Source organism: Stegastes partitus, unplaced genomic scaffold, assembly GCF_000690725.1.
Source record: "Stegastes partitus isolate 25-593 unplaced genomic scaffold, Stegastes_partitus-1.0.2 Scaffold54, whole genome shotgun sequence".
Classification (NCBI taxonomy): domain Eukaryota; kingdom Metazoa; phylum Chordata; class Actinopteri; family Pomacentridae; genus Stegastes; species Stegastes partitus.
This window is the reverse complement of record NW_007577785.1, coordinates 653,657-680,233: the sequence shown is the minus strand read 5'-3', so window position 1 is coordinate 680,233 and position 26,577 is coordinate 653,657. Positions and strand designations below refer to the sequence as shown.

The 26,577-nt window shown below is 39.2% G+C and overlaps 1 protein-coding gene across 1 annotated transcript in view; it reads left to right on the top strand.

Moving 5' to 3' along the window:
- The window catches only part of LOC103352841 (protein diaphanous homolog 3), a 162,140-nt gene that overhangs the window by 74,798 nt on the left and 60,765 nt on the right, over positions 1-26,577 (top strand). Inside the window, exons 22-25 of the mRNA XM_008275520.1 lie at positions 2,435-2,564; positions 9,074-9,198; positions 13,078-13,242; positions 22,139-22,274. Coding sequence (XP_008273742.1) covers positions 2,435-2,564; positions 9,074-9,198; positions 13,078-13,242; positions 22,139-22,274 — 556 coding nt within the window. The remainder of the gene's footprint in view (positions 1-2,434; positions 2,565-9,073; positions 9,199-13,077; positions 13,243-22,138; positions 22,275-26,577) is intronic.

Genomic DNA, 26,577 nt, shown 5'->3' with positions numbered 1-26,577 from the left:
ATAGCTTACACTGGTTAAATAAGGGACAATGACACATGTTCTCTTGTTGAATATCGTCAGGTAGATAACGATATAGCACCCAAAAGTCTATTATCAACAAAACTGCCGCAAAATATTTTAAAGCAAAATTTAATAGCATCTTTTTTTTGTTTGCTACAGCATATATATATCTGTTCTGTTAATCACTTATCCTTTGTTCACCTTTGAGGAAAACAGTCCAGAACCCAAAGGAAACAATTTTTATATATGTATTTGGTTTCATGATGCCATCTGCCCTTAATGTTTGGCAGTAACTTAGTAGGATACCAATCCAGTATCCATATGCATCAGAAGTCTACATAAATGGAGACCTTATTTAAATATAGCCAATCAAATCTTGAATAATTTAGTAATGTTAGCGTTCTGTCATAGGCAGAGCACACGGTCACACCGAGCCACACGACAGACTAACCCACATTAGCTTTCCTGCTAAAGTCTCCCTCTGAACTTCTTAACTAACTGGAACACATCTTGTCCTGCACCTTAGCTTGTCGAAGCAGCGACAACAGAAACATTCATTAGGGGAAAGTGCACTGCCAACATCCGTTTGCAGGTTAGATAGCTAATTAGCTGCTCAGCTGAAGCACATTAAACAGCATGTGAACACACTTGAAAATGTTTCTTTGGTCCAGTTATAGATGGTTGGTGTGGCCCTAGCTCTTCAAAACCCCTTTATGCTGTCCACCCTTGACAGAAAGGCTGCCGTGCAAGTTTGTTTACTTTATCGCACCTTCCCTACCAACCAGTGGCTGTCAATCAGACACAGAAAGTCTAGTCGCCTGAGTTTAAAAAGGAGCATTTCTGATAATTCATCAAAGATCTTATTTTTTGCTCTTTAGTACATAGCATATCAAAAAACACATTTTGTTTAAATGCAAAACAGCATTAAATTAAGATGGTTTAACTAATTTATGCACCAAAATAACATTGCTTTTCTGCTTATTTAGCAACAGGACATGATATTTACAATAAACCTATACTTAGTAACAAGGACATACTGAACTGGTGCTGGACGTCTGTTAATATAATCAAGCAAAAATTCTTTAATTTCAAACAAAAATTGGAAAATAACTCCCTCGACCAAAAACATGAAATTACAACAATAAAACCAACAACTTGCAAACCAGTGATTTGTGCATGTGTATTGGTATTTTCCTTTTTTGATAGCATGTCCTTTTGTTTATAGTTCTTTCTGCTTCCTTCTGACTGATCAGACTTTTGCCCTCACTGTCTGCTTTGCAGTTATGCTGCCAGCTCTTTTGTTGCGCTGCCTGACTTTTTGCTCGCAGTTATGGCACAAACCACTTGTGTGGGCTACATGTTTTTGAGTGGGATGCCCCCATTTTGTTGCTTCTAACTTTTTCTCTTGAGTGATTGATTCACATGTACATATAGCTGGAATCACAGTCCATCTGTTGTCAGCAGCTTGCAAATGACCTGGAAGTGACTGCTGATTAACAAATAGTCTTCCTGACCTGTGTTTCGTTGTTTTGTTGTCTAACCAGAAAAAAAAAGAAAAACGTACATGAGAATAGCTTTTTTGTGAATTTGTGAATTTATGTGAGCACAGACAAGACGAGCAAAGCAAAAAGATCTGAAGGATTGACACTGGAACAATGCAAATACTGAGCTATCACTCAAAATCTCATTAGCCAATCGGGATGCACCCTGAAAACAAATGCTCGTGTGAGAGGTTTGTGTGAGAACTGCAAACAAGAAGTCCAGCAGCACACAGAGCTGTCAGTATAAATGCACAGTGAGGGTAAAAGTCTGATCAGTGGGAAAAAAAGCAGGGGGAAATACTAACAAAAATACATAAAACCTATTTATTTTACATGTAATTGTTTTGTTATTTCACATATGTAAGTGTTTTGTTGTAGTAATAAAACATGTTTACTCCTGTAACCACTGTCTCCTTCACAGTCTCCTCCATATTGACAAAACCGTGCACTTTAAGGAGGCTTCTTTGCATTTGCAATGCCTCTGGCAGCATTTCATGTAACCACAACTTAAGAGTTCAAGGACAGACTGGCTTGCCCGTGGAACAGTTGACCACAATGCTCTCCGGTCGCTAGGGTCCAAATACTTTATTTGATAGTCGACATTTCTGCAAGGTTCCCGGCCAAAAAGCGATGGTTTGTTTTCAGCGACAAAACAATCAAACAGCATCTGTTAATTCACCCTTAAGTATGCATCCGGACAGTTTAGGTTGTTGTTTATGGTTGTATTGGACATCATCTTTTTTTTTCTTCCTGTTATCAGACTCAGTTCAGGAGGTGTGGTACAATATACACAATATTACTTTGACTGAAAATAGCTAAAAAAAATAAAAAACTCACTGTCATAGATCTTTGTGTCTAACTGTATGTGTTTGTGTATATGTATTTTACTACAGCTAAAGGACACTAAGTCAGCAGACCAAAAGACCACATTACTCCACTTCCTGGCTCAAGTATGTGAGGAGGAATTTCCAGATGTGATCAAATTTGTTGACGACCTGGAGCACGTGGATCGAGCTAGCAGAGGTACGTCATAAGCCAAACGAATAATTCACACACTTGCATAAACTGACTTGAACAGATTTGGCATCCAAAGGGACAATAACAAGCTTTGCTGATTACCTGCACATTGGCATTCTTTTTAAGCATGCAAGGATCACTACTCACATTGCTGCTTGATCATTTTAACCATGCGATTTACCTCTCACTTTTTTCTGAGACGATATCACAGTGTGACTATTGCTGTTATTTTTGGTCTCATGCTGGTGTCAACTTAAGTTCTTTAGCTCTCCCAGGATAAAGTTTCATCCGCTCTTCAAATCAACATCCCTGGTGATTACCAGCAGGGCTTTGTCAGCTGGTCTTATAATTGTGAGTTATTAGTAATCAAATAGTTAGGACTTTTTAGCAAACAAAAGGCATGCAAAAAAACCCCAAACTTTGTTGTTTTGTTCAACCCCCCCACCCCCCCACCCCGCTCTCTGTATTGCAGCTCTGTGTGAAAAATGCTGTCTGAGCCAACCTTTTTAGCTTTGAATTAAATGAGAAAAGCCTTTTATGTTATCATCTGCTCAGCATGTTGTTTAGGAAACTGTGGACATTATTAAATCTGAAAGCTGAATAATATTTTAGAAATTTAGAAAGACTGCTCTGGCCTCATGGTTGATGGTGGCCATTAGGCACCATCGTCTGACATAGAAGGTATGGACAATAGCAGTTTTAAATAATGGGAGTGCTGTGCCTAATGAAAACATAATGAAATATGTGGGTTGTACAGTCATACAATCACTGATATCATGAACCTTATCACATTTTAACACTGACTAATTACAGATCAGCTATGTTTAACCAGTGGGATCCATCAGCATCCCCACGAAACAAAATACTTTATGTTAGCTCATGCAAAGTAATCACGTTAGTAATAGAGGAGAGAAAGTAATAATGTCCATCACAGTGAGTTACATCCAGCATTAAAATCAGATTCAGTCACCACAAGCGTGATTACATTATATTACAGTGCATTATATTTTAGTCATATCAATACATATTAAATTGTATTGTGTGTATTTGAGCAGCAGTGAGAGTCTAATGCACAAACAGAACAGCCTACAAAGAGAGAGACAGAAATGGGACATTCTTCCTCTGCATTCCTTTGTTTTACTCTGAGCTTTACTTTTACCTTTCTACTTTTGTACCTCTCTGGGGATTGTTCTGGAATTAGATGCTTGTTGATTCTGTAAACATACATTGTATTTTATTGTTCTCATGTTTGATCTATGCTACAACTCACTTCATCCGCGCAGCTGTTTGATACTAACATTAATCTGTTGCACATTTACAAGTAAAAGGTTTGTTTTTCAAGCAAATGCTTCGGGTCATGTCTGCGATTGAGATGAAGAACATTAGTCTTTTTGATTGTATTTCAAGTAACTGTGTTGGTTTTAACACAAATTGACTGCTTTTTTTTTTGCACAGTTATGCACGCAGACGTGGTTGCACATAGGGTGTAGTCAGTGCATCTAGAGAATGGTAAAGGTCACAGGCAAGCAGGGGCAGACTGGGTGGTCAGAGCAGACTCAGACACCTCTCAGAAAGAAGCAGTGAGCCACAGTCTGTGCACAGTTTATGTTTGCGTGCGTGAGGTCGAACTTTCACAGCATGTTTCCCACTGCTCCAAAGATGATTTTACCCATTGCTCCGTTCCCACTAGGAGGGAGTGAAGGAAAGAGTGAGGAGGAGAAAACATAGAGGGATGAATTGTGTGACTTTATTGTTCGGACTCTTGCTGTCATGAGGACTCCTCCAGCTGTTTTTTTTTTTTTTTTTCTTCCTCTTCTTTTGGTACTTTGATAATCTGTAGATAACGATGCTCCTGTCGAGTGTTTCATTTTTCCCAACTGTGCTGCATGTCCGCAAGCCCTTGGCCAAGGCTCATAAGTACAAGGGTGAGATCAATGGAAAGCGCAATCCTTGGATCTTTCTTCAGGCTTTGTCCACCTCCTTACTTCACAGACCTCAAGCTGAGTATATTTGCATCTATATAGATGTAGTGCTCTTTCTCCGTCACACTTTTTTCTCTGTGTTATTTTACCATTATGAGATGCATACACTAAGTGTCTATCTCTCCATATCTGGTATTAAGACACACAAATCCAATTTCTTTGTGAACCAAGCTGTTGAGTGGCTTCTTTTTCATTAAGCCTGACAGCCATTTGAGAGGCCTGTAGACACACTAAAAGGCTGCATTACATTCAGAGACACTAACCAAAGGGCTTACTTGAGCATGAAAACAAGGTTGGGTAGAGGTAGCAGTAATAATTTGCGTTTCTGTTGTAAAAGCCGCTGTCTTTTGACTGCGTGTAACACAGGCCCTCGTTTCCCCCCCCTCTGCCAATGCTGTTTCTCGTGGAAGCCAAACTGTAGTTTAGTTCAGGGCTCCTTTGTGCCTGTCTTCTTATTTTTGCCCCCTCTCTCTTCTTTTCAGCTCCACAATCATTATTTCTCCTGACATTGAGAAGCACTCTTTCTCTGCTGCTTCTCTCTGTCATTTTCCATGTATCTATTTATCTGTCTGTCTGCATCTACAGTCTGTGTTGGTGTGTCTTTCTTGCTCTCTGTCCCATTTCTCTTTCTTTTGTCCCTCGTTACAAACACACACGCACACAGGTGTAATAGACAGCGAGCAGGTTTGGGCAATTAGGGTGGTTTGTTGAGTGGTACTTGGTGCTGATTTTTATGTTGGAAGCAGACAAATACAGAGACATATTAATGTGCTCAACTAGGCTACTTCAGCTTGTAACTTATAATACCATCTGTTGGCAGCAGAACCGCCGCTTGCTTGCTTGCTGTGCCTAATGCTAAACTGACATTCCTGCATAAATGTTATTATGCAGGAAAGATGGAAGGGCTGTTGTGGTTCAGCTCCTTTTCAAGCCTTGTGGCCTTGAGCAGTCATTAAGGAGTAATGGGAGGGTTCAACTACACTGAGATGGCTCTCTATATGGTTCAAGCTTTGTTTTGTAGTTTTGCCACATGCAGTCTGAGCAATGAGCCCCAGGTTGAAAGTATATAGAATGAGCACTCCACACTGCAATCCACTGACTGTCATGCTCTTTGGGGATGTAGTACTGTAGGTGCTCAGCATGTTGAATGTGTGCACTAGGGTTTCCTACAGGCCTCCTATTCCCAGCCTCGAGCACCATCAGTCTAGTCACACTTGTCTGTCAGGCTTTGGCCTCACAAGGCAGATCTGCATTTTTCCCCACTCTCTTTAATTTCCATACATCAAAGGATGATCTATTGTGGAGGTCCGTACGTAGCGGTGCTGTTTGTGAGTAGGCATGGTTGTGTGCTCCATTCAGTCTCATTTATAGCACAGCAGGTTGGCAGAGTAATAAAAGGATGTCAATGGGGGATTTGACCTCTGCAAATATTCCAATTATTATTCTTCTAAAACATCCTATATCTGTCTGCAACCCCTCTGGACCACAGAGACATTCGCTGCTCATAAAAAATCACTCACGCTTTAACGCACAGAAAGAGAAAGCAAAAGCAGGGCTACCAGAGAGAACGAGGAAGACATGGAAACACCCTTTTATATTTTTATCTCCCACTTTGCTTGTCACTTCACCCCTGAGCGATTATTTCACGATTTCTAAGTTGTACGTAGCAGGTGTGTTTATGTAGAGCATCAATAACATCTGTTTCGAAATGCATTTCTGTGTTTCGCAAAACATAACAGCTGTTACATACACTTCAGAACAATCCCCTGCAAATATTCTTTTGAAGCCTCTTTTTTTGTCACCTTTGTGACAACTCATGTTCATGTGCCCTTCCACGTGAGGGAGTCTCATGACAAAAGCTTGGAGATTGGAATGTAAAGCAATGAAAAGAAGGGATTCCTCACTGTTTTGGTGTTTGTCATGTCTTCCCTTACCCGTTTCTCAGTCGCCGCACCAACTCTGGGCTGTAATTATTTCTATTAACAGACTGCTGGTCTGGCCTTCTCTGCAGGCTGCCCACACCTTATTCAGCTGAATTCAGTTGCTTGGTAATGCAGAGGGCTTTGAGGGGAAAAAAGAGAAAGATTGAAATGGAAATTATACGGCTGGTGTAGCGTCAGATTTTGATAGTTTGCTACAAGTTTGGACTATTTTTTTATTTATTTTTTTATCATTACTAATCAAGGGAATCATTAATTGTTATTTATTTATTTGTTTTTGGTCAAATACTTCCAGTTGTTTTATTGGCATTTATAGAATCCAAAGATTTCTATAAAAAAAAACTCATAGGGAGAACTGTCTTTACTTTTGAGACTTCATCCCAATGAGCTAAAGCAAAAAACTTATTTCTAATGTTTTTTATATAGACTTGCATATTGTTTTTTAAATTTAAAACCAACTGGCATTTCATTCATTGTACTACCTTTGTAATTTAACTTTAATAAGTTAGCGTCATGTGAGGTATAAGCAATTTCATGACTTTTAGTTTTTATTTGAGTCAGAAATGCATTTTCTTTCTTTTTTTTTCTCTCTTTCTTTCTTTTTTTTTATTACATCCACTTAAGACACATATCTTATACTTTACAAATTACCAGTACAGATTGGCTGCTTAGCCCAGAGGGAATCGTCATTATTGACAATTTACACATGGTCACAGGTAAATGCACGGTGATTGAAGGATATAAAACAGTTTCCAATCCAATAAAATATAGTGCATTAGTAAAACCTATGGCCAGTTTAATAAATAAAGCATATAGTTAACTTTGCTTTAAGATTTAATTGACTGATATCGATTAATAATAAAAACTTTACCTGAGTCTGTATTCCCATGATTTTTAAACATTTCGTCCTAATTGCTTCCTATAAATATATGTGTGAGAATTTTTTTTCCACATATCACGTCTTCTGGATGGAAACATTAACCCCTTCTTAAACAGATCTCTGCTTTCTGTTTTTGTTTTTTCTTTCTTTTTTAAAATTATTTTTTTTACAACGTGATTTCTTACTAAAGATAAAAATCTATGTAACAGCCAGCCAGTGCAGAGAGGTTGTTCAGTAAACACTGCTCTGATTGAGACATCGTTGGTCACAATGTACTCTGTGACAGGATTTTTAAAGGAACGTTGTGTAGTGACATTTTTAGTACCTTTGACTGACTGTTGGTGTCAGTGTAGTCGGGGAAGGAGTGCAGAAAAAAAAAGCAAGGAGAAAGAACACAAATTGCTTAGAACATAAAAATCCTGCATTGAGGACAAAGTAAAACATGCAATGAGCACAACTGATGTGATAATCATTTGACAGGTAAACATGCAGTATATGTAGTGTAGGCTGTGTGATGTGGTGTTTTTCCTTGTTGTTGCTGCAGTGTCAACAGTCTTTTTTTTTCTATTCTTTTTTTACAAACAGCGGTGACAATAGAATTAAAGGTGCCACCTGCCTTTTTCCTTTTTACCAGCTAGAAGCACAAATGTGTGTGTGTTTTTTTTTTTTTTTGTCGCTTTTAACTGCCGTAAAAAGACCATATTCCCTTAAATTTCAAATTTAAAGAGAAAATTGTACAACTTCAGCTACTGCAGACTTTTTAGAATATCAAGATGTCTGAGTGAAGTATGTGTGTGTCTCTCTTAAGACAGTATGTCTAAGACAGTATGTTCCCATCAGTAAATGGGGTTTATGCTATAAATTCAGTGAGAAGCTTAGCTACACTGAAGTTCTTTCTTCGTTTTTTTTTTTTTTTTTCTTTTCGTAAAGCATGTCTTAGGATCAAGGGAAATTTAAAACTACTTAAAATTAAGCAGCTTATGCCTTTTTGTCAAGTAGGGTCTAATCGGGGTAATTTAAGCCATATGCTATATTCAATGACTAGCTTAAAGTGTCAGCCATGACCAACTTAACAGAAAGTTAGGATCAGTGTTTCCCTGCTCTCCATTTGCATGTTCCGAGCACCTGTTGATATAACCGCAGTCAAAGGATGAAAGACGGAGAAAGATTTTGACTTCAACGGCAGTCTCCATACCTTGAGGCTGCAGCTTGTGTTTGTGTCTGTTGCTGTGTTTGCTACTGTGAAGCCGCATGTATACTGTAAATATATGAGCAAACATAGCAATCATTTGCTTTCACCGCGATGTGACAGTAAGGCCATTGCATTTTTGGATTAATTTAATTGTTGCCGCATACACAGGAACATAAGGCAAACAGAATAATGAAAAGCTATGTACTGAACATACTTGGACTTGATGTTTATATTTTCCCAGTCATTGTTTATTCCCATGGCGTTGCTGGCGAAGTGAGAACCCATAATAAGCAAGCTTTGCAATTGAGTTGGCTTCTCTTTCATTTTTCTCTGTCATTTATTTATTTTTTTTGCATGTGGTTTTTCTCAGATTCTTTCACAACCTCAAAATAATAATGCATTTGATTATACCTGTAATTGAGCAGTGCTCTCTCTTTTTCTTTCTTTCACATCTACGTGGATGCGTTTCTATGTGCTTTTACGAATGTATGTGTCCCTGAATATATGTGGGTGTGTTTCAGTGTCTGCAGAGAATCTGGAAAAGAGCCTCAGGCAGATGGAGAGGCAGCTGCTGCAGCTGGAGAGAGACCTGGAGACTTTCTCTTCCCCCGATGACCCAAACGACATGTTTTTCACCAAAATGGCTATATCCTTTACACGTATATGCATACACTGCACCGCTCAAGGGCAATATTCAGTGAGTTTACTGTAATGAATCAAACAGAACAAAAGTTTGAAGAATATTACTGAAAGGGAATTGATCTTGATGTTTTTCACTTGCAGTAGAGCAGGTTTTCTACCTAAATAACTTCAGCTGAACTTCTGATATACAAGGAAGAAACTTTCAAATCTTGGTCAAATACCACCCAAACACATGTCCTTTACCTTTGCAATATTGTATTTGTTTCTATCATCTTTGGCTGTGACACTCCCTCCTCAGTTTTGTTTGTTTGTTTTGCTATTTTTTGCATTGAAAATTTTGAGCTATAAAAGTGATTCTACCCTTCTCCCTCCGAATTAAAGTTCCAGCATTTTTCATACACAAGAACTATCCTCACACACCTTTTTGGGATCACTCAAGAAAATAAACACATGTAATATTGTGTTTAAACACGAATGAAAAGGTGAAGCGATGATGTGTCGTCTTCCCACCTTTGGTCACCCTTGGTTTCCTTCCTGCTGTCAGTGATGTGCACAAGTGATGACTGGCATCCCATTCCATAGTCAGGTTATTGCACCAGCACACCTCTCAGCTCTTTTTTGAAGGGTACTTAAAACTGAGGGTAACTTCAGAATGAAGGGAAGGGTTTTGTGAGGGAGAATTACGATGGCTTGACTTTCTGTCATTCTCTTTTACTCTCACAGTGTCAGTCACTGTTGCTCTTTATTGCTGAAGACAGAACAAGACCAGTTTGTTAGGTTTTTACTGATTTGTCATTTAATAATAAAACAAAAATGCTAAAGTAGAGGCACACAAAAGCACAACTTACTTTATACCATTTCACTGCCCATTTGGGATATCTTGTGCCATTTCTGACAGCTGTCTATATTTGTTTGACAGCAGTAAATTATTTAATGTCTTCTGAGGTAGCGCTAGAGGATCAGGTTGACAGGTATGTCTCAGGCCAGGTGCGTAAGTGTGTGTTCAATAATACACCCTGTACCTAGCCCCCTTCATGTAGTTTTGATCAATAGCCTAGGGGCTGGGGCACTGATGGCTTGTGCTGTAGTAGTTAGCTGAGAACTTGAGTGCAACACAGAAAGGCTCACTGAGAATGGATTTGACAGCGCTGTCTTTTTTCTGCTCTGCTTTACAATTCCAGGTGCCTTGCACAAAGTGTCTTAGCACTGATTAAAACCTCCATGAAATATAATGTAGGTGAGCAACTTAAGTGAATAACTGAGCGTCAAGGTTCTCATTTTTACAACAGACAGCCAGCAAAACCAGAAAGTCAGCTAGACGTAAACAAGCTGTCTGGGCTTAGCTATAACACATGCTATATTCAAATTTTGTGCTTTAGGCTGCTCAGAGGTTCTATTTACTCTGAAGCCACCCATATGGGAACCTCATATTTTTTTGGTTCTTTAGTGATGCCAGACTTTAAAATCTACCACATATTTATCATTTTGATGTTTAGAATAGTAACTTCCAAAACTGCTTTTCTTACTATTCTGAGGCCAATTCTTTTCCTAATCTACCTATAAATATGCTAAACCATGTTTTTATATTAAAGCTCTGACAGTGATTGTGACTGTACCATTTTTCACTCGTGAATACATTATTATTACCTTATATTTATGTTGACTCCCAGTCATCCAGGACATGGAATGTCTAAGAGTACTTGGTGAAAGCCAAAGGCAAGGGCATTTGCTGTTTTGTTGTTGAAGATGTTTCACTGCTCTTTCTGTAGAAGCCTCTTGAAAAATGATACAATCATGTTAAGAATATATACATGGCAGCTGCACCAGCAGCTGATGAAGTTTGCTGGTGACAGTCATTATTTTGATCAGTGAAACCCACAGTCAGCAGCCCAACATGAGAAGCTGAGAGTGTCACATTGGTGACACTGAAAATTCCATTTTCACTTCATGCGCCTGTTACTGTTACTCTGTTATTGGTCTAGTGTTACACTTCTGAATCTGCACCAAGCTTGTAAAGGTAGCAGATTAGAACAGGGGGAGAATCGGGCGAATAATGAGCAAATGAAGAAAGGGAGAATGAAATATGATGGAACAGAGGAGGTGAAAGAGAATTCTTGAGAATGGGCTGCAGTGGACCATGCTTTCTCTGGAATGGGGATGAAGTCTAGAGAAGGGGAACAAGAGGACAGATATTTCACACCCCACGATACTTATCAACCACAGCTCTTAGCCATTTTTTCTTTTCTCTCGCTCGCTCTCTCTCCCTCTCTCTCTCTCTCTCTGCTTTCTGTCACCCGCTTAGACTTTCCTCATGCTTCTTTCCCTCAGCTCCTGGCTTGGAAAGATATTACTGACAAGTCAATCTGGGAGGAGTGCCTATTGAACAGCATTTACCCAGCTGTGAATAGGTAGTCCCATCCCCAGCCAGATTCAGCTGAGGCCAAACCTCAAATAGGTCCATCAATTGAGCTATAATGAAGGGGCACAATAGGAGCCAGAGAGGCTGCCCACATGCTTGTGTGGTACCACACACACGCAGACACCGTTGCCTCTTATCTGCCGTAAGACGACGGTACTACAACCATTAGCAGGACTGATGGTTAGGGACCACAGTCTATATTAAGGACGCATCATTTTCTGTAATTTTTCACAGAAAATTACCCGCACATTTAATATAAAGATACAATAAAGATTGGTTCAGAGTGATTTCAACTTAGATTGAGTTTTTTCATACAGCAGAGGCTTTGAATTATATTAAACAAGGTCAGCATGTGGAAAAGACAGACAAGGATACACCTTTGAAAACGGAATAATAAAAAATTGAGAGGAACTAATAAAATAGCTAACCTCAGAAGCAAATCCATGCTTCCTGGATTTCCACGTGTATGTGTGGCGGCTGGCAGCAGACTTGCTTGACTGTGCTGTACGCCCTGGTGGTTAGCAAGGTGCGTTTTAGTGTTCTCACGTTCCGCCACACTTTGCTCTGACACTGACACCTCTCCGGCACATGTTGACACAACCATTACCTGTTTGTCCTCGTCCACAGACACACAAATGTACTGACATAGCAGAGCTGCACTTTGCTTTTCTTTAGCCACGAGAACCTTGTAATGCTCTTTAGTTTTACATACTTGTCATTTTTGATGCAGATGAAGGGACAGGCGATATTAAAATCTGCAATATTTGACAGATCTCTATTTGCTGAAGGATTCATCCATTTCTGTGAGGCCAGCACTTGACACTGGTCTTGGAGCATTTTGAGGTGCGAGGACATGCTGTTACCTAGAAATTACAGGCAGAGGAAGACTGAGTCTGTGCTTTCTTCTGCATTTGGAACAGAGCCAGTGCCGAGAGCACAGTTACATGCAAATGCGCTGTTATCTGCTGTTTACATAACTGGGAAATACTTTTCAGTAAGTTAGAATCTGATTGGTTTGCCTCCAAAATGACAGTGGCAGATTGGTTTGAAGTTAAAATAATCTGAACTTTGAGCTCAGGTAAAGGGTTAGCAGTCCTGAGAATTTTGTTTGTGTTGTTTTTAGAGCGGAATACAACACTTTTTCTTTGTTTGTGTTTATGTTTACAGTTAATACTGTGCATGTCAGGTTCATTGACACACTTTGCCAGCAGCTAGACATGTATCATAGATGCTGTAGACTGCAGAGGAGTGAACACACTTTAGCAGTAACCTGACAGACACCATCAAAGCTCTTAATGCGGACATCACAGGTTACCACTGACTGATTCCCAGCTTTCAGATCCTTACGAAAACAGGAGGGAATGCTCTCCCCTTTTGCTGTCAAGTTAGGGAGGGCTCGCATCAGACTTTAATAGATACTTATTGCATGATGAATGTATTGTTGACCTTGACCACAACCCTCACAGCTTCAGCAAAGTCGCACGGGAGCAGTATGGCAAGCTGGTAATTATGCACAGCAATATGGAGACGCTGTATCAGAATGTGCTGGAGTACTTTGCTGTCGATCCTAAGAAGACCTCTGTGGAGGAGCTGTTCACTGATCTCAGCAACTTCCGTTCCATGTTCACAGTGAGTATACTGCACTGTAGATTGACACTATAGAGAATCACTGAGTTTGTTGTCCAGCTATTTCAAAATCCTCCAGTAAATTGGGTGATCGATGGTTGACCAGTCGGTTCTCAGTGGGACTGGCAGAACTTTTAAATTACCAAGGATAATGTGATTACATTTTAACATAAAAAGAATGAAGCAACCTTAATCATATGTTAGAATGTTTATCAGAAATATGTTTATTTGCGGGCTGGATCGATGGTTAGCACCGTTGCCTCGTAGCAAGAAGGTCGCTGGTTTGTGTCCTTGTGGGGACACTCGGAATCTTTCTGCGTGGAATTTGCATGTTCTCCCCGTGCAGCATGGGTTCTCTCCAGGTTTTCCGGCTTCCTCCCACACAGTCCAAAAACATGTTGAGGTTAATTGGTGATTCTAAATTGTCCGTAGGTGTAAATGTGAGTGTCCTTGGTTGTCTGTCTCTAAGTGTAGCCCTGTGATAGACTGGTGACCTGTCCAGGGTGTCCCCTGCCTTCACCCTGAATCAACTGGGATGGGCTCCAGCCCCCCACGACCCTAGTGAGGATTAAGCAGTGTATAGATAATGGATGGATGGATGTTAATTTGCTGGCAGAAATTTTGGAACAGTAATACATTAAGCTACCACGCTTATTAATGAGGAGATCACAGCGAACGTTGGTTCATAATGCTATGTATTCTTCTAAACCCAAAGTGTGTTTTTGTTCTTTTTTCGTTTTTTTTTTGCTTCTGTCACATTTTCATTCACTGCTGGTCCTGCACAACCGTGGCTTAAAGTAGAGGGAACTCAACAATGGCTTCATGCCATATATCATAGAAAAGACAGAATGTGTTTGATTATTTATTTTACAAAGTTTAAAAACAAGAACAAAAATGGAATCAACATCTATAATATTTTTCAAAAGGTGTTTTAAATATAGTGGGGGAAATGGCTGTTGACATACTATAGATCCTTTACTTCTTAGGTTTTTAATTTGTTTCCATATTTGTCACCTATCTGCAAACACAGTCCCTGAAAATTAAGTCCTTGCATTTTTGTCCTCTGACTGTTGGCCACATCAGTTATAGCTTCCTGGTTGCACCAAGGAGTGGAGGATTTCTTTTATTTTATTTCTTTTTTACAGAATCTAGTTTTATCAAATTATTTATTTATTTTTTATTTTATTTTATTTTTTGTAATGAGGCATGTAGAATGAAGTCTTTTAAATGAAATATTATAAATGTAAGCTGAGATTTGGTTGATTTTCCCAAATGAAAGGCATATCACACATGATTAGTTCAAGGACCACGAAAGGTTCAAAATCCAACTATTCTCTCTGTTTTTTTTTTTTTTCTTTTCCTTCTTCTCTGCCTCTAATAAATGCTGTAATTTTATCAATTTTGTAAAGACACCATGTTCTTTAAACCTGCTATTGGATTTAGGGGTTCAGAGGTTTAAAGGCGTTAGCTTGGAACTTTAGATGTATTTGCATGCTGTGTCTTTTATCTCCAAAAGATATTAGAAAATATTTTTTGATTCTGCTTTACTACTTTCAAATTTATGAACGTGGCCATCAAAAGCTGACCTTTAACAGCATCAAACTATTTAATAAGTTGGATTCATTTGTTGTGCAGCCTTGTCTGTGAGCCTTGTCCCTCCCAGTGAAAGACCTAACCTTGGAGTGATGGCATTCAGGCAGGTGTTTTGATATTTGCTGGACAAGATGGCATTTAGTCTTGACTAAAAAAAAAAACCCCAAAAAACACTAGTATAATTTTTTTGAGAAAAGCAGCAGTCAGTCCCAAAAATTGTAGCTATTTGGAAACTTTATTCAACTTTTGCTGCTTTTTTTAATTGGCTGTATTAAGATAGAACCCGTGGCTCTTTTTTGTCATTGTCACATCACTGGCCTGTGGTATAATGCAAAGCATAACAGTGCCAGTCCTGTGTAGTCCAGCCCCACCCAGACATTTATGTCATCACTGAGCTCTGTGGCCTTATCAGTCTGGTACGACTGCGAGCTGTGGAGCTGCGGAAACCCACTGTGTTTAATCAGCAGGATTAGTGGCACAGGCCACTGGGCGCAACAGATAATAGTAGCTAATTAGCCTACTAAAGTTCTTGCCCTGCCCCCAACTTAACATCTACCACACACACATAAATGGATTTCATGCCTCTTCCTTTTTCTTTTTTTCCCCTGCATAGTCATTTATTGTACTTTCTTGTACTCCAAAGCTCTGTCTGTAAAAACACGAGAGTTTTGATCACATCTAATTCCTGGCTCAGAAATATGATAGTATCCAAAAAAAAAAAAGAAACTCACCTGCAATGTAAAACTGCTATCCACAAGATCACATTTTTGGGTGATTTCATTATGATACAATCTTGTAAATGAATCTGAAATCTGTCTTTCTTTCCTTGCTGCCTCTCTGCCTGAAAGATACAACTTCTTGTCTATTGTTCACAAACCCTACATAAGGCCTAAAGAAAAGCTTTCAAACACTTTTAAATAGATTCACAGCTAACTATTTGATGCCATCTGTTTTGCCCTCCTCTCTTTTTTTTCCCAAATTCACACTCTAATGCTTAGTTTCCACACATTGTTATGCTGTCTGCTGTACGTGGCATCTGTGACTGAAGTAACTAGAGTGTCTGCACAGTCTTCACAGACCCCAGAAAACAGTCTGGGGAAAAAAAAAAAAAACGTTCCCAGGTGCATTGCTTCTAGTCTGGCCGCTCTTTGTTTCTTATTTTTCATACCTATTCCATTGATCCCAGAACTTCTCTGTGCTGTAATCCTTGCCACACTTAAATAGCCACAACCCAAGTCACCACGAGCTGTGTTCAGAGATGAATCAGACCCAGAGTGAATGATATGAACCTTAGTACATTCCATGCATTTATTATTTATTATTGCCAAATAATAATAAGAAATGTAAATGTTATTATTATTATTATTATTATTATTATAGCTGCGATCCCTTTCGTTGTTTCTCTTTGGTTCAGGTTAATGTTTCCCAGTTTTTATGTTCTTGCCAAACATAACAGTTAATGACTCTGCCACGGAAAGGTGAACAAGCCAAGTGTTGTAAAGGCTAGCATTATATGGTCAAAACTCCCAAGGTAGCTATTTATTCCCCTGTGATAGGTCAAGGCGTAACCAACTTACACCCTCAGCAATTCGTTCAAATGGTCACATCACACAGACATATCCTGGGAAAAGCCAAGGCTAGGTCAATGAACGAAGGCATACAGTAAATCTGAGCATCGTAACCTCTCGGTCAAATCTGTGTCAGCATTTACCCTGTTGTGCCAAGGCCCATGCTAATAGGTGCGTGCTGTCTCTAGACTCTTGCCCGAGGCCAACGGAGCCTTGAACTGTGCGTATCCCGCTCACATAATGTGCACGCGTGTGTGCATGTTTGTTTGTGTGCATATGTCATTCTGTCTTGGCAATTTTTTGTTTTTTTTTTTTTTTTTTACAGGAAAAGCTGCTTAGTTTTTTCACACACAAAGACGTACACACTCGTGCACACACACACATGCAGCATGCTCAGTCACCCGTAGGAAGGAGACCCAGGGCGAGGCCGCACATCTGACAGGAATCCAATTGAGCGTGTCTAATGGCGGACATCCAGGAGAGGAGGAGGGCGAAGCAGACCTGCAGTGATGAAGGAGAGCGGAGGGCAATTTCCTCAGAGAGCTGGTTCTCTCTCTCTCTTTCTCTCTGCCTCTGTCTGTCTCTCGCTCTCTACCACTCTTCCCCCTCATCTCAATACTACAGTAAAAATGAATGTTTTGTCAGGAGACAAAAATCTTTTCATTTTTTTTCAGGCTGCCAACGTCATGTGACGATTTAGAGTGATCTCCTCTTAAACAGGCACACTTGCTGTATTGACCCGTTATTGACTAATCATTGTTTTCCCATATTGCTGGCAGCAAGGGTCCAGTTTTGAAGGGTCCACTTTTAAAAAAGACATCAATTTGCCTCTGCACACTTCCTCAGTGGATGTGCATAGTCATATTACTGAAACAATCTGCTGCTAATTTTTGTCCACTGTTTGATGGATGGCAATGAAATTCTACACACACATCCATGGTCCCAAGAGGATGAAGCTGACTCTCCCTGGTAGCGTCTCTATGAGGTTTAAGTTGAAATATCTCCACAACTGTTTAATAGATTTTAATGAAGTTGGCAACAAAAATAAGTCCGAGGAGGATGAATCCTGATGACCAAATTTTCCCCAAGTGTATATGTATTAAGTAAAATATATGTTTCTACTCGCGGTTGATAGATTGGCACCAAATTTTGTCTAAACATTGCGTTTCCCAGACAATCCATCACTTGTAATATATGAGTATTGTGAACCCAAGGCTTTTACTCAAGCATGACAAGCAGGTTGATAACTTTAGTTTGTTGTTTAAATACACTAAACTTTTGTATAGGTTGTTGTGAAATGTGCTGCAGAAATCAATAGTGACTTCTGAATGTCATTTACATTATGTGTCTGTGGAGTATCTGGTTGGTTTGCCCCTTAGTTGACAATAGACAAACTTTTTATATGTTTTAAAAACTTGTTAACATATATGTTAAAAGCAACTGAAAATATGATCTATAAAGCTATTGTCAATGATGATGATTTTACCACTGACTACATTTTGAAGTTATATGAATTTAGGGTGCCAACGGCTCTGTTTGATTAATATAGTACAAACATGTTTACTTTCTGTTTTAGTAATTGAATTTTACTTTTTAATAAGCAAGCTGCTTGATAGTGAGGAGAGGATTGAGCGTCAGAGTTTTGAAGAAGTTGAAATTAGGCATCCATCATAGCTGTCTACTTGTGACCTGAGATCACTTAATTGTTCCTTCCTGAAAATGTATTCTGTGTTGGTAATCTTGTTCTTTTCTTTTCTTTTTTCCTCATTTCCTGTGCCCCTAATTACCAGATTGGATGCCCATTAAGAATCGAGTCATTTGCGAATCAGTGGTTGCCATGAGCAACCGACAGTCATTCCATCAAATTAAAGTTAATTTTGTGGAGTAGTTGGTTTCATTTAAAAATAGTTTAAAAAGAGAGCTCTGAATAGCTTTAGTCTCAGTCATTTTGTATTCCTCCTCCCCCTCTCCTTTTCTTCAATGCTCTCGTCTCCTGAATTCCTATAAGCCTGCTGAGTGGTGCTCATCAGTGTTGTTAGCTACTATTGTCTTTTTATGTGAGCGAGTTAAATGTGGATTCAGAAAGTTTTCAGACCCCTTCACGTTTGCACTCTTCATTGTGTTGTACACTTCTAGTGTGCACTCAAGAACTTATAATGAAGATGTGAAAATGTGTTTTTAAAAATGTTAAATTTATAACACTCCGATTTTCACATTTATCATTTACAAAAGTATCCTGACCAGTTCGGTGCTTTGTAGAAGCCCCGTTTGGCAGCAATTACAGCTGTCTTTTTGGGTAGGATCTACGAGCTTTGCACACCTGGCTTAGGGCAGTTTATCCTATTCTTCCTGCCAGATTCTCTCAAGCTCTGTCAGATTGGATGGAAAGCATATGTGAACTTCCATCTTCAGGGGTCTCCACAGATCTTGGATGGGTCTTAAGTCTAGGCTTTGGCTCTTCTAGTCAAAGACAGACAGACTTTTCCTGAAGCCACTCAAGCTTTCTCTTGACTGAATGCTTTAGGTCATTGTGAATTGGTCATGTCATGAGCTTTATAGAGCGAACAGTCTTGAAAGATTTATCTGTATTTGGCTTCTTCATCCATCAATATTGACCAGTCACTCTATTTTTGTTGCTGAGAAGCAATCCAATAGAATGATGCTGCCACCACCATACTTCAATGTAATTACCAGGTGATATGCAGTGACTGGTGTTTATCAGGCAAAGTGTTTGGAGTTTTGCCCATAGATTTTCAAATTTGTCTCATTAGCCCAGAGGATATTTTTCTTGATGGTTTCAGCACTTGAAATGCCATTTGGCAGACCCCAAGTATCTTCCATGTAGCTGCTCTACCATAACGGCCTAGTTTTTGGGTTTGGCTGAGATGATCATCCTTGCAGGAGATTCTCCTATCTTTTCAAGAGACTTTCAAAGCTCTGTTAGTTGCTGTTGGGTTCTTGACCAAGCTCTTTTGTTACCCAGTTGCTCAGTTTTGCTGGAGGGCCAACTTTAGTAAGAATGCTAGTGGTTCCACACTTCTCAAGTTTTACAATTATTGAAGCACATCGCTCCTGGAAACACTCAAACCTTTAGAAATTGTTTTATATTGTTGCTCTCATCTGAACTTGCCACAATTTTTAGTTCTACATATAAATTCCTGTGACTTCATGGCTTGGTTTCTGTTCTGACAAAGTGAATTGTGAAACCTCATATGTGCAGACATGAGCAATTCTTCAACATGGTCAATGAAATGACCTTGCCGAAGGTGGATTTTGGTCAAGTTCTAGAAAAAAGAATAAAGAATGAAGCATACAGAATACACCTGATCACAGTTTTTAGGGCCACAGCAAAGGGCCTGTATACTTCTGGAAATCTGAGATCTCAGTTTTAGATTGTATAATGTGTGAACATTTCCAAAAACATACATTCACTTTGTCATTATTTCTTATTGTTTGTCACAATCTCCCTCTGGTCTGTTTATAAATAAGAAACACACACACACACACACACACACACACACACACACACAGATACACCAATTTTTAAAATATCAAGGTTGCAATGTGGGGACAGTAACCATTTCTAGTTTTTGTCTACACATATGCAGCCATACTTGGCCACAGGAGAAAAAAAAAAAGGATTCAAGCATAGGCTAATAGTGGTGGAGCCGTATTATCATGTAAGCTTTGTATACTGCTACACCCCTACTATTACTAATTTACAGTGTTTATTGAAGTTGCAATTTCTCTTTATTTCAAGTGGCTTGTTGATGCTGAATGGTCCACACTGAACTGTTTTGAATTCAAGTTGACTATATAATTTCCAACAATGGTCACTTGTATGCAGACATAATAAGAGGCTGTCAGTGTGCCTCAATAAGTGACTGCCCCTCGTCAGTGTGCCATTGTAATTCTCCATATACTACACAGTTCTAGTGTGTGTCTTTGTGGGCACTCTTTCATGTTGATTTGGCATTACTGTTCTTCCACTGACCTGCCAGTCAAGCTGAGCTGTGTGAATAACACGAGAGGAGAGTAGTTGAAGGGGAGGAGTTGGGTGTTTGATGAAAGCCCAGACGCCTTTGCTTTAAGTGACTGGCTATTGATCAGGATGGCAATCATGCAAGCACTCTATTAAATCATATGCAGTCTGCCTCTTGGCTGTGGCATTATTGAGCTATTGACACCATTGTTGGAGTTTATCAACAGGGGTTCTAGAGCCTGTGCGGAAGGTGGGTGATGTATAGTAGATACTATGCCTATGGAATTATTCTTCATAGACAGACAGGTTGCAGGTAATGACATGACAAGTTTGGAAGTTGGCTTCATCAGTTTGTTTGAATGTCAATATTTAGTGACTGCCAGTGTTAGGTTGCTGTCTCACTGAATTCTGTACAACAACACAAAAAAAAACAGTACAAATGCGAATAGGAGCAGTGATATTTAATATTAGGGATTCTACTCCAGTACTTCTTGGGATATCAGAATGTACTACATCAAGCGCAAGGACACGAACAAGACGTACTGAATAGCCCAGAAACTAAATACCGAAACTGTGTTCTTGTGGTTGATAAGTGGACAGAAGTCTGTTGACATAAAGGTTTTCTCATTGTCCTTGCATATTTAAAGCTTGTTTTTATTGCCCAGTTGTTTGTTCTGATGTAGGTGCATGTATTTATTCAGGATGTAGTGATGTCATAATAATTTTTATCTTGAGCTTTATTTTTTATGTGACGTTTTCTGACTCCAACTACAATTTGTGCTAAAAGATAAGTACTAGATTAAGATATTTATTGTATGGTAATGCCATAATATGTTCTCAAGTTTTAGGCATTCCTATTAGAGTTACAGTTATATAGTAGAATGAAAAATCTATAATAAGCATAAAGACATTTGATTTATAATATGTCCAAGGCAAGACAGTAACTGCAATCATTCAATAATCCGCCCCAAAAATGAAAGTTATACCTGTAAAACCATCAAGATATTCTGATCCTTCTCAATTTAAATGCAAACCTATTACTTGATGTTGGTGTTGTGTAGTCAAATATGTGTTTCTTTGGCAAGCCTCTGCCCACACAGCAGTGCACAGCATCTGCTGTACAGCCAGTTGAATTGTATTGTAATCGCTAAGCAATTCTATCCAACTCACCTGCTCTCACCTGACTTAACAAAGTTCACACATTAGCCACCAGGTGATGCCGAAGCTGTCTCACTGACCCTAACATGCTCTGTGTACACACAGACGCACACACGCACACACACACACACACACACACACACACACAGGGAAAAGTGGCCAGATACCCTCTACATTTTCATACTTTATGTGTTAGTATCACTTTAATCACATTGAAATATTTTCCAACTGTTCGCTAAGGTAATGCCAATAATGTTTATGGGCTCTGCCAAAAAGAGAAAAACTAAAGAAAACAAGCAAAATATTGAAACTGAGCTTTAACCATTCCCAGAATATGTTATAAATAGGTTAAAACAAAAACAGCAACAAACATTAGAAGAGAAAAAAAAATGTTTATGAACAAATCACACGGACCGGAGTCGCAGTGCACCTTAGAAGCTTCGTCTGACTTTAATGGTGCCTGATAAAGATGTCTGTAAGGTTTGACAGCTGCCTCTGCCTTTGATAGGCTCTACACTACTGTAATTAACCCCACTTAGCAATCCGTCATGTTTTTTCTCTCTGTCTTTTTCTTACTTTTTCCCTCGCTCCCCTACAGCAAGCACTGAAGGAGAACTTCAGGCAGAGGGAGACGGAGGAGAAACAGAGGAGAGCACGGGCAGCAAAAGAGAAGGCTGAACGGGAAAAGAAGGAGAGACAGCAGAAGAAGAGGAGGTTGCTGGAAGTCAATGCAGGTAGAGACTGTTCAATTTGCTTTGCCTGTCAACTCTTGCAAAGATAAGCTCTTTACAGAGAGCTGTACGCTAAATCAATCTTGGGTCAATTGGTGTAAAAGATCATTCAAAGACAATGACTCATTTATCAAACAAACAAACAAGTCCCAAATTAATGGATTAGAAGAGACAGCCATTTTCTCACAATTCAGTATTTGTCTCTTGAAAAATTAAAACCTGTATCTTCAGAGAATGTATTTGTGTATTTGTATTTGAATGATGGCAGCAGTTAGGTGTTGTTGGAAATGTTCTAAATACAAAATTATCCATTGTGTAATATTAAAGCACATTCAAAAAGTTTTTTTTTTCTTTTTTAAATATTCTCTCTGTCCATATCTTTCTTGTCAAAAATCTAGTCTTTACCTCTAACTTAATATCTCTTTCCCTTGATTGGTGAGTTCACCAAGGTAAGGTTTTTGACATGTTGCATTATGCAGATTTCAGCCTTATGATTAATTATTGATCAAATATTTAATTATAGAAATTCCCCTCTTTCTTGACCCTTTTAGGGAGGTCAGAGCACAGGGTCAGACCAAAACAACATTTGACAGGATTCAGTGTATTGGTACAAGACACTTGAGCAGTGTCTAACCTTTTAACCTGGAACTGCTGGTTGAACGACATAAATGCTACCATAAGTCATTCAGTGACCATTCAGACATCTGAGTGCCTTGAGCGTTATGCCACATTCTGTAAAAGGTGGTGATTGAATCAATAGTAATTTATTATATTGCAATATTGTAACTTGACAAACACAAGGTAACATTAACTAGTCCGCAAGCAAAAGATTTGGCTACTCGGCTGTCATAAAACTGCACCCAAATGCAGTAATTTGGCTTAAAAAAAAACAAACAAAAAAAACAATTTGTAAGCTTGTGAAAACAGTTACGCTTAGCAACTAGATAGTCACAAAATGCGGACACAATTAGAAAATGTTTTTTGCTATGTAATTAATCACATTTTAGAAAAGTAGCTAGTAGAGATGTTACCGATTATTGAATTAACTGCTGTTAATAATCTAGCAGTTTAAAAATATCTTAGCTGATTAGACAGAGGATGAAGGACATGCATGTCAGAAAATGTGTTGTAGATTAGCTGTCGTACCTGGTTGCACAACCAGGTAGAGCCTCTTGCTGTTTAACACTGTAACCACCTGATGACTACAGCCATTCCCCTGTTAGCAAGTGCAGAGCATTGTGGAAGTTTAGCAGGTAAAGTGTCACCATGGGAAAGTCTTCTGTGATGCTTAATGCCTACCGGACAGTGCCCTCATCTTGTAGGCAAGCTGAAGTGCATTTTGAAGGCATCTCTATTTCCTTGTAGCGGATTGTTTTGTCCAGTAGAGTGGTCAGCGTTTACAGCAGTTTCATCAGGACATGGAATGTGGTAAATTTTATGTTATTTAATCATGCGTTGATTAATCATGCATGTGCAACCAAGATGCTTGCCATCCAATTGGTCTGACTTCCTGTTTACTGCCTGCACACATGAATGGGCTTAAATATAATAATTATATGGCTCTTGATTATCGTCATTTCCTTTTTCAATGATATTGTATGTGAGAAAGGGGTTTTTTCAGCTTGGTTTGTTCACATGGGGCTTGATGTGAAACCCATAAATTTGCTGTACGATTTGGCAGACATTTTTAGCCACATTTGAACCAACAACAAAGTGTGTCACAAAAGCTCCATGATTTATCTGAATGACACCAGTCTGGTGAGGCAGGTGTACACAAAGAAGCCTGTCCAGCAAAAAGTTGAACGTGGATTATTTTTTGTTGAACACCATAAAAAGTCCTCCCGGCAGAAGTCCAAACATAGACGCACATTTGTAATATCACTTTGTTATTCAAATCAACACATTTTAACTGTTTATTTTGTGATTGTCGCAAGAAATCATAAAATAGGTTGTTGCCATGACTTTTCAGTTATGAATCTATTACTCAAACAGGAATTACCTGAAGTAACACAATCCCAGAGAGTTTTTAAATACTTCGACATACCCAGTGTATTCTTTCTTAAACACAGCTGTGTGCTGTGGTCCTCTCGGATAGTGTAGCTGGAATGATAACTATTTACCAAGCAGGTTTAGACATAGCTCTGAAGAAGGCAATATCGACCATATGCCAGAGAATCTGATTCCAAATGCCAGTTGTTTCTATTTTTTTTTTTCTTTTCCCCTTTTTTTGCTTTGGAGCACCGCTGATGCCAGAAACTTGTTCAACAGTGTAGCCTCCAGACTCGTTTCCAATGCCAAAGCCAAGGTTGGCAGAGCAGATGAGCTTGGCAGTCCTAGCCCTGCACCAGCATCTATAGCTAACATGACTATGCCAGCCACTGTAGCACTCCTGTAGACGTTAGAGTGCAAGAGCAGAACCAGTGTGCTCCATGCAGGCCAAAGTACTGCTGTGGGCGTACTATCTAGCCAAACCAAGACCTGCCTTGGCTAAAACATAACACAAACCATTTCCTTTTCCCTTTACTCTGGTCTGGACATCCTTCAGTTGTCACCACTTTCCACAGATTGCCTAAAATTTTACAGTGCTGAGCTCATCCAAACACAAGGTCATGTCCAGTTGAAATCAATGAGCAGTATTCTCGGGGCTAGGTTATTTTCTGTGTGCTAGTCCAGCACTTTGTACTGTATCTCACCTTGTGTCATATTTTGGTTATCTGCAAGTACCAACAACAAGGTTAAAGCCAAAAGACAAACTACCACTGGGCCAGTGTTGTATGGAATAGGCTTATGTTAGGAAGGCTTGATAATATCCATCAATCAGTTGGGGATGGTCTCTAGGTGTATGCCTGAGGTGCTGTTTGCTATAATTTCCTGACACCGTATGTAAGGAAAATGCTCTGAACTATTATTTCAGGATATTTGAAACACAACAAAATATCCAAGTGTCCCAGGGTTTTAATTGTTCTTACTATCAGCTTTTTGCATTCTTTATATTTTAGATGTTGTGCTTTTTAATTAAATTGTGAATCTAATGCAGTTTTATTTGTTTGTGTGTGTGAGAGAGATAAAGACACAGATGCAGACACAGATACAGTGTGGCCTGATGTGACTGAAAATTGTGCCTTTTTGGCCATTTTTTACTCAACTACGTGGTTGTTATGAGCCACACACCTCGCTTGAATAGAAATCTACCAAACCCTAATGTGAAGCATGTTAGGGGCAGGCTCATGTTGTGGGGATGTTCATCTGCAGAAGACACTGGAAGGCTAGTAAAGGTAGATGGTAAAATGATTGCTGCAGAAAAAAGCTGGCTGAGCACTTTGAAAGGGGCCATAATATACAAAGGCCATCCCCTTGTTTCTTTCCTTTCTCCATGGATCAGAAAGTTTGTCACTGTGCGAGCCGTTCCAGTTTGCAGCCTGTTGTGATATTACACCAGGTGAAGCACAGCTGTCTCCCTTCTCTGGGCTCCCCTCTGCCACTCACTGAACAGAGCAGACGATGAAAGGTGTGCATGCAGCCCCTCAGCCACAATTAAGTTGGATTTAAAGCTATTACACTGAAACCGGCTATATGGAACGGGCCTGAACTGGGGTTATTACAGGCATGGTAGAATCAACGATCTGTGCAGTACTTAAAGCTGAAACTTAAAATGCACATTTTAATGGACATATGAGACTTAAATTAACTTGTTAAAAGAGAGTATAATATAGGACCTCTAAAAAAAAAAAAGGCGACTTGGAAAACAATTGAACTTTTAGTAAGACTGGCTTTAAAACACGAGTATAATGACCTATAGTGGCAAAGTTTGAATCCATACAATCATAATAAAGATCTTATACTTGCTGTTCACACACAGATGCCATGCAACTGAGCAGTTTTGTCCATATGATAATAACCTGTCCACATGAACTCAAAGATGTAGCAGCCGCTTTTAAATATTGTATTAATTTAAGTCAATATTTATAGTTTAAGATGGATCTGGAGAAAGACTGATATTTAACTAATTAGTCCAACTGCCCCATTTCTTTCTGTCTTGTGCACAAACATGCACAATCGCAAACATGCACAGGGAATTGGAATAGTGCTATGTGGATTAGTCTGAGCCACTTTACAGAGCCAGGGCCGAGCACCACATTTTTGTCAGAACAAACAGCTAGCTGACAGTGAAAAAGATATCGCCTGAATTCACCACAAAGTGGTCTGAATAACAACTGCTGACTCTACTACTACAACTTTTCATATTCATACTTGATTGAAATCAGTTTATTTTCACTTTGGCGCCATGATTGTGTTTCTGTTTATT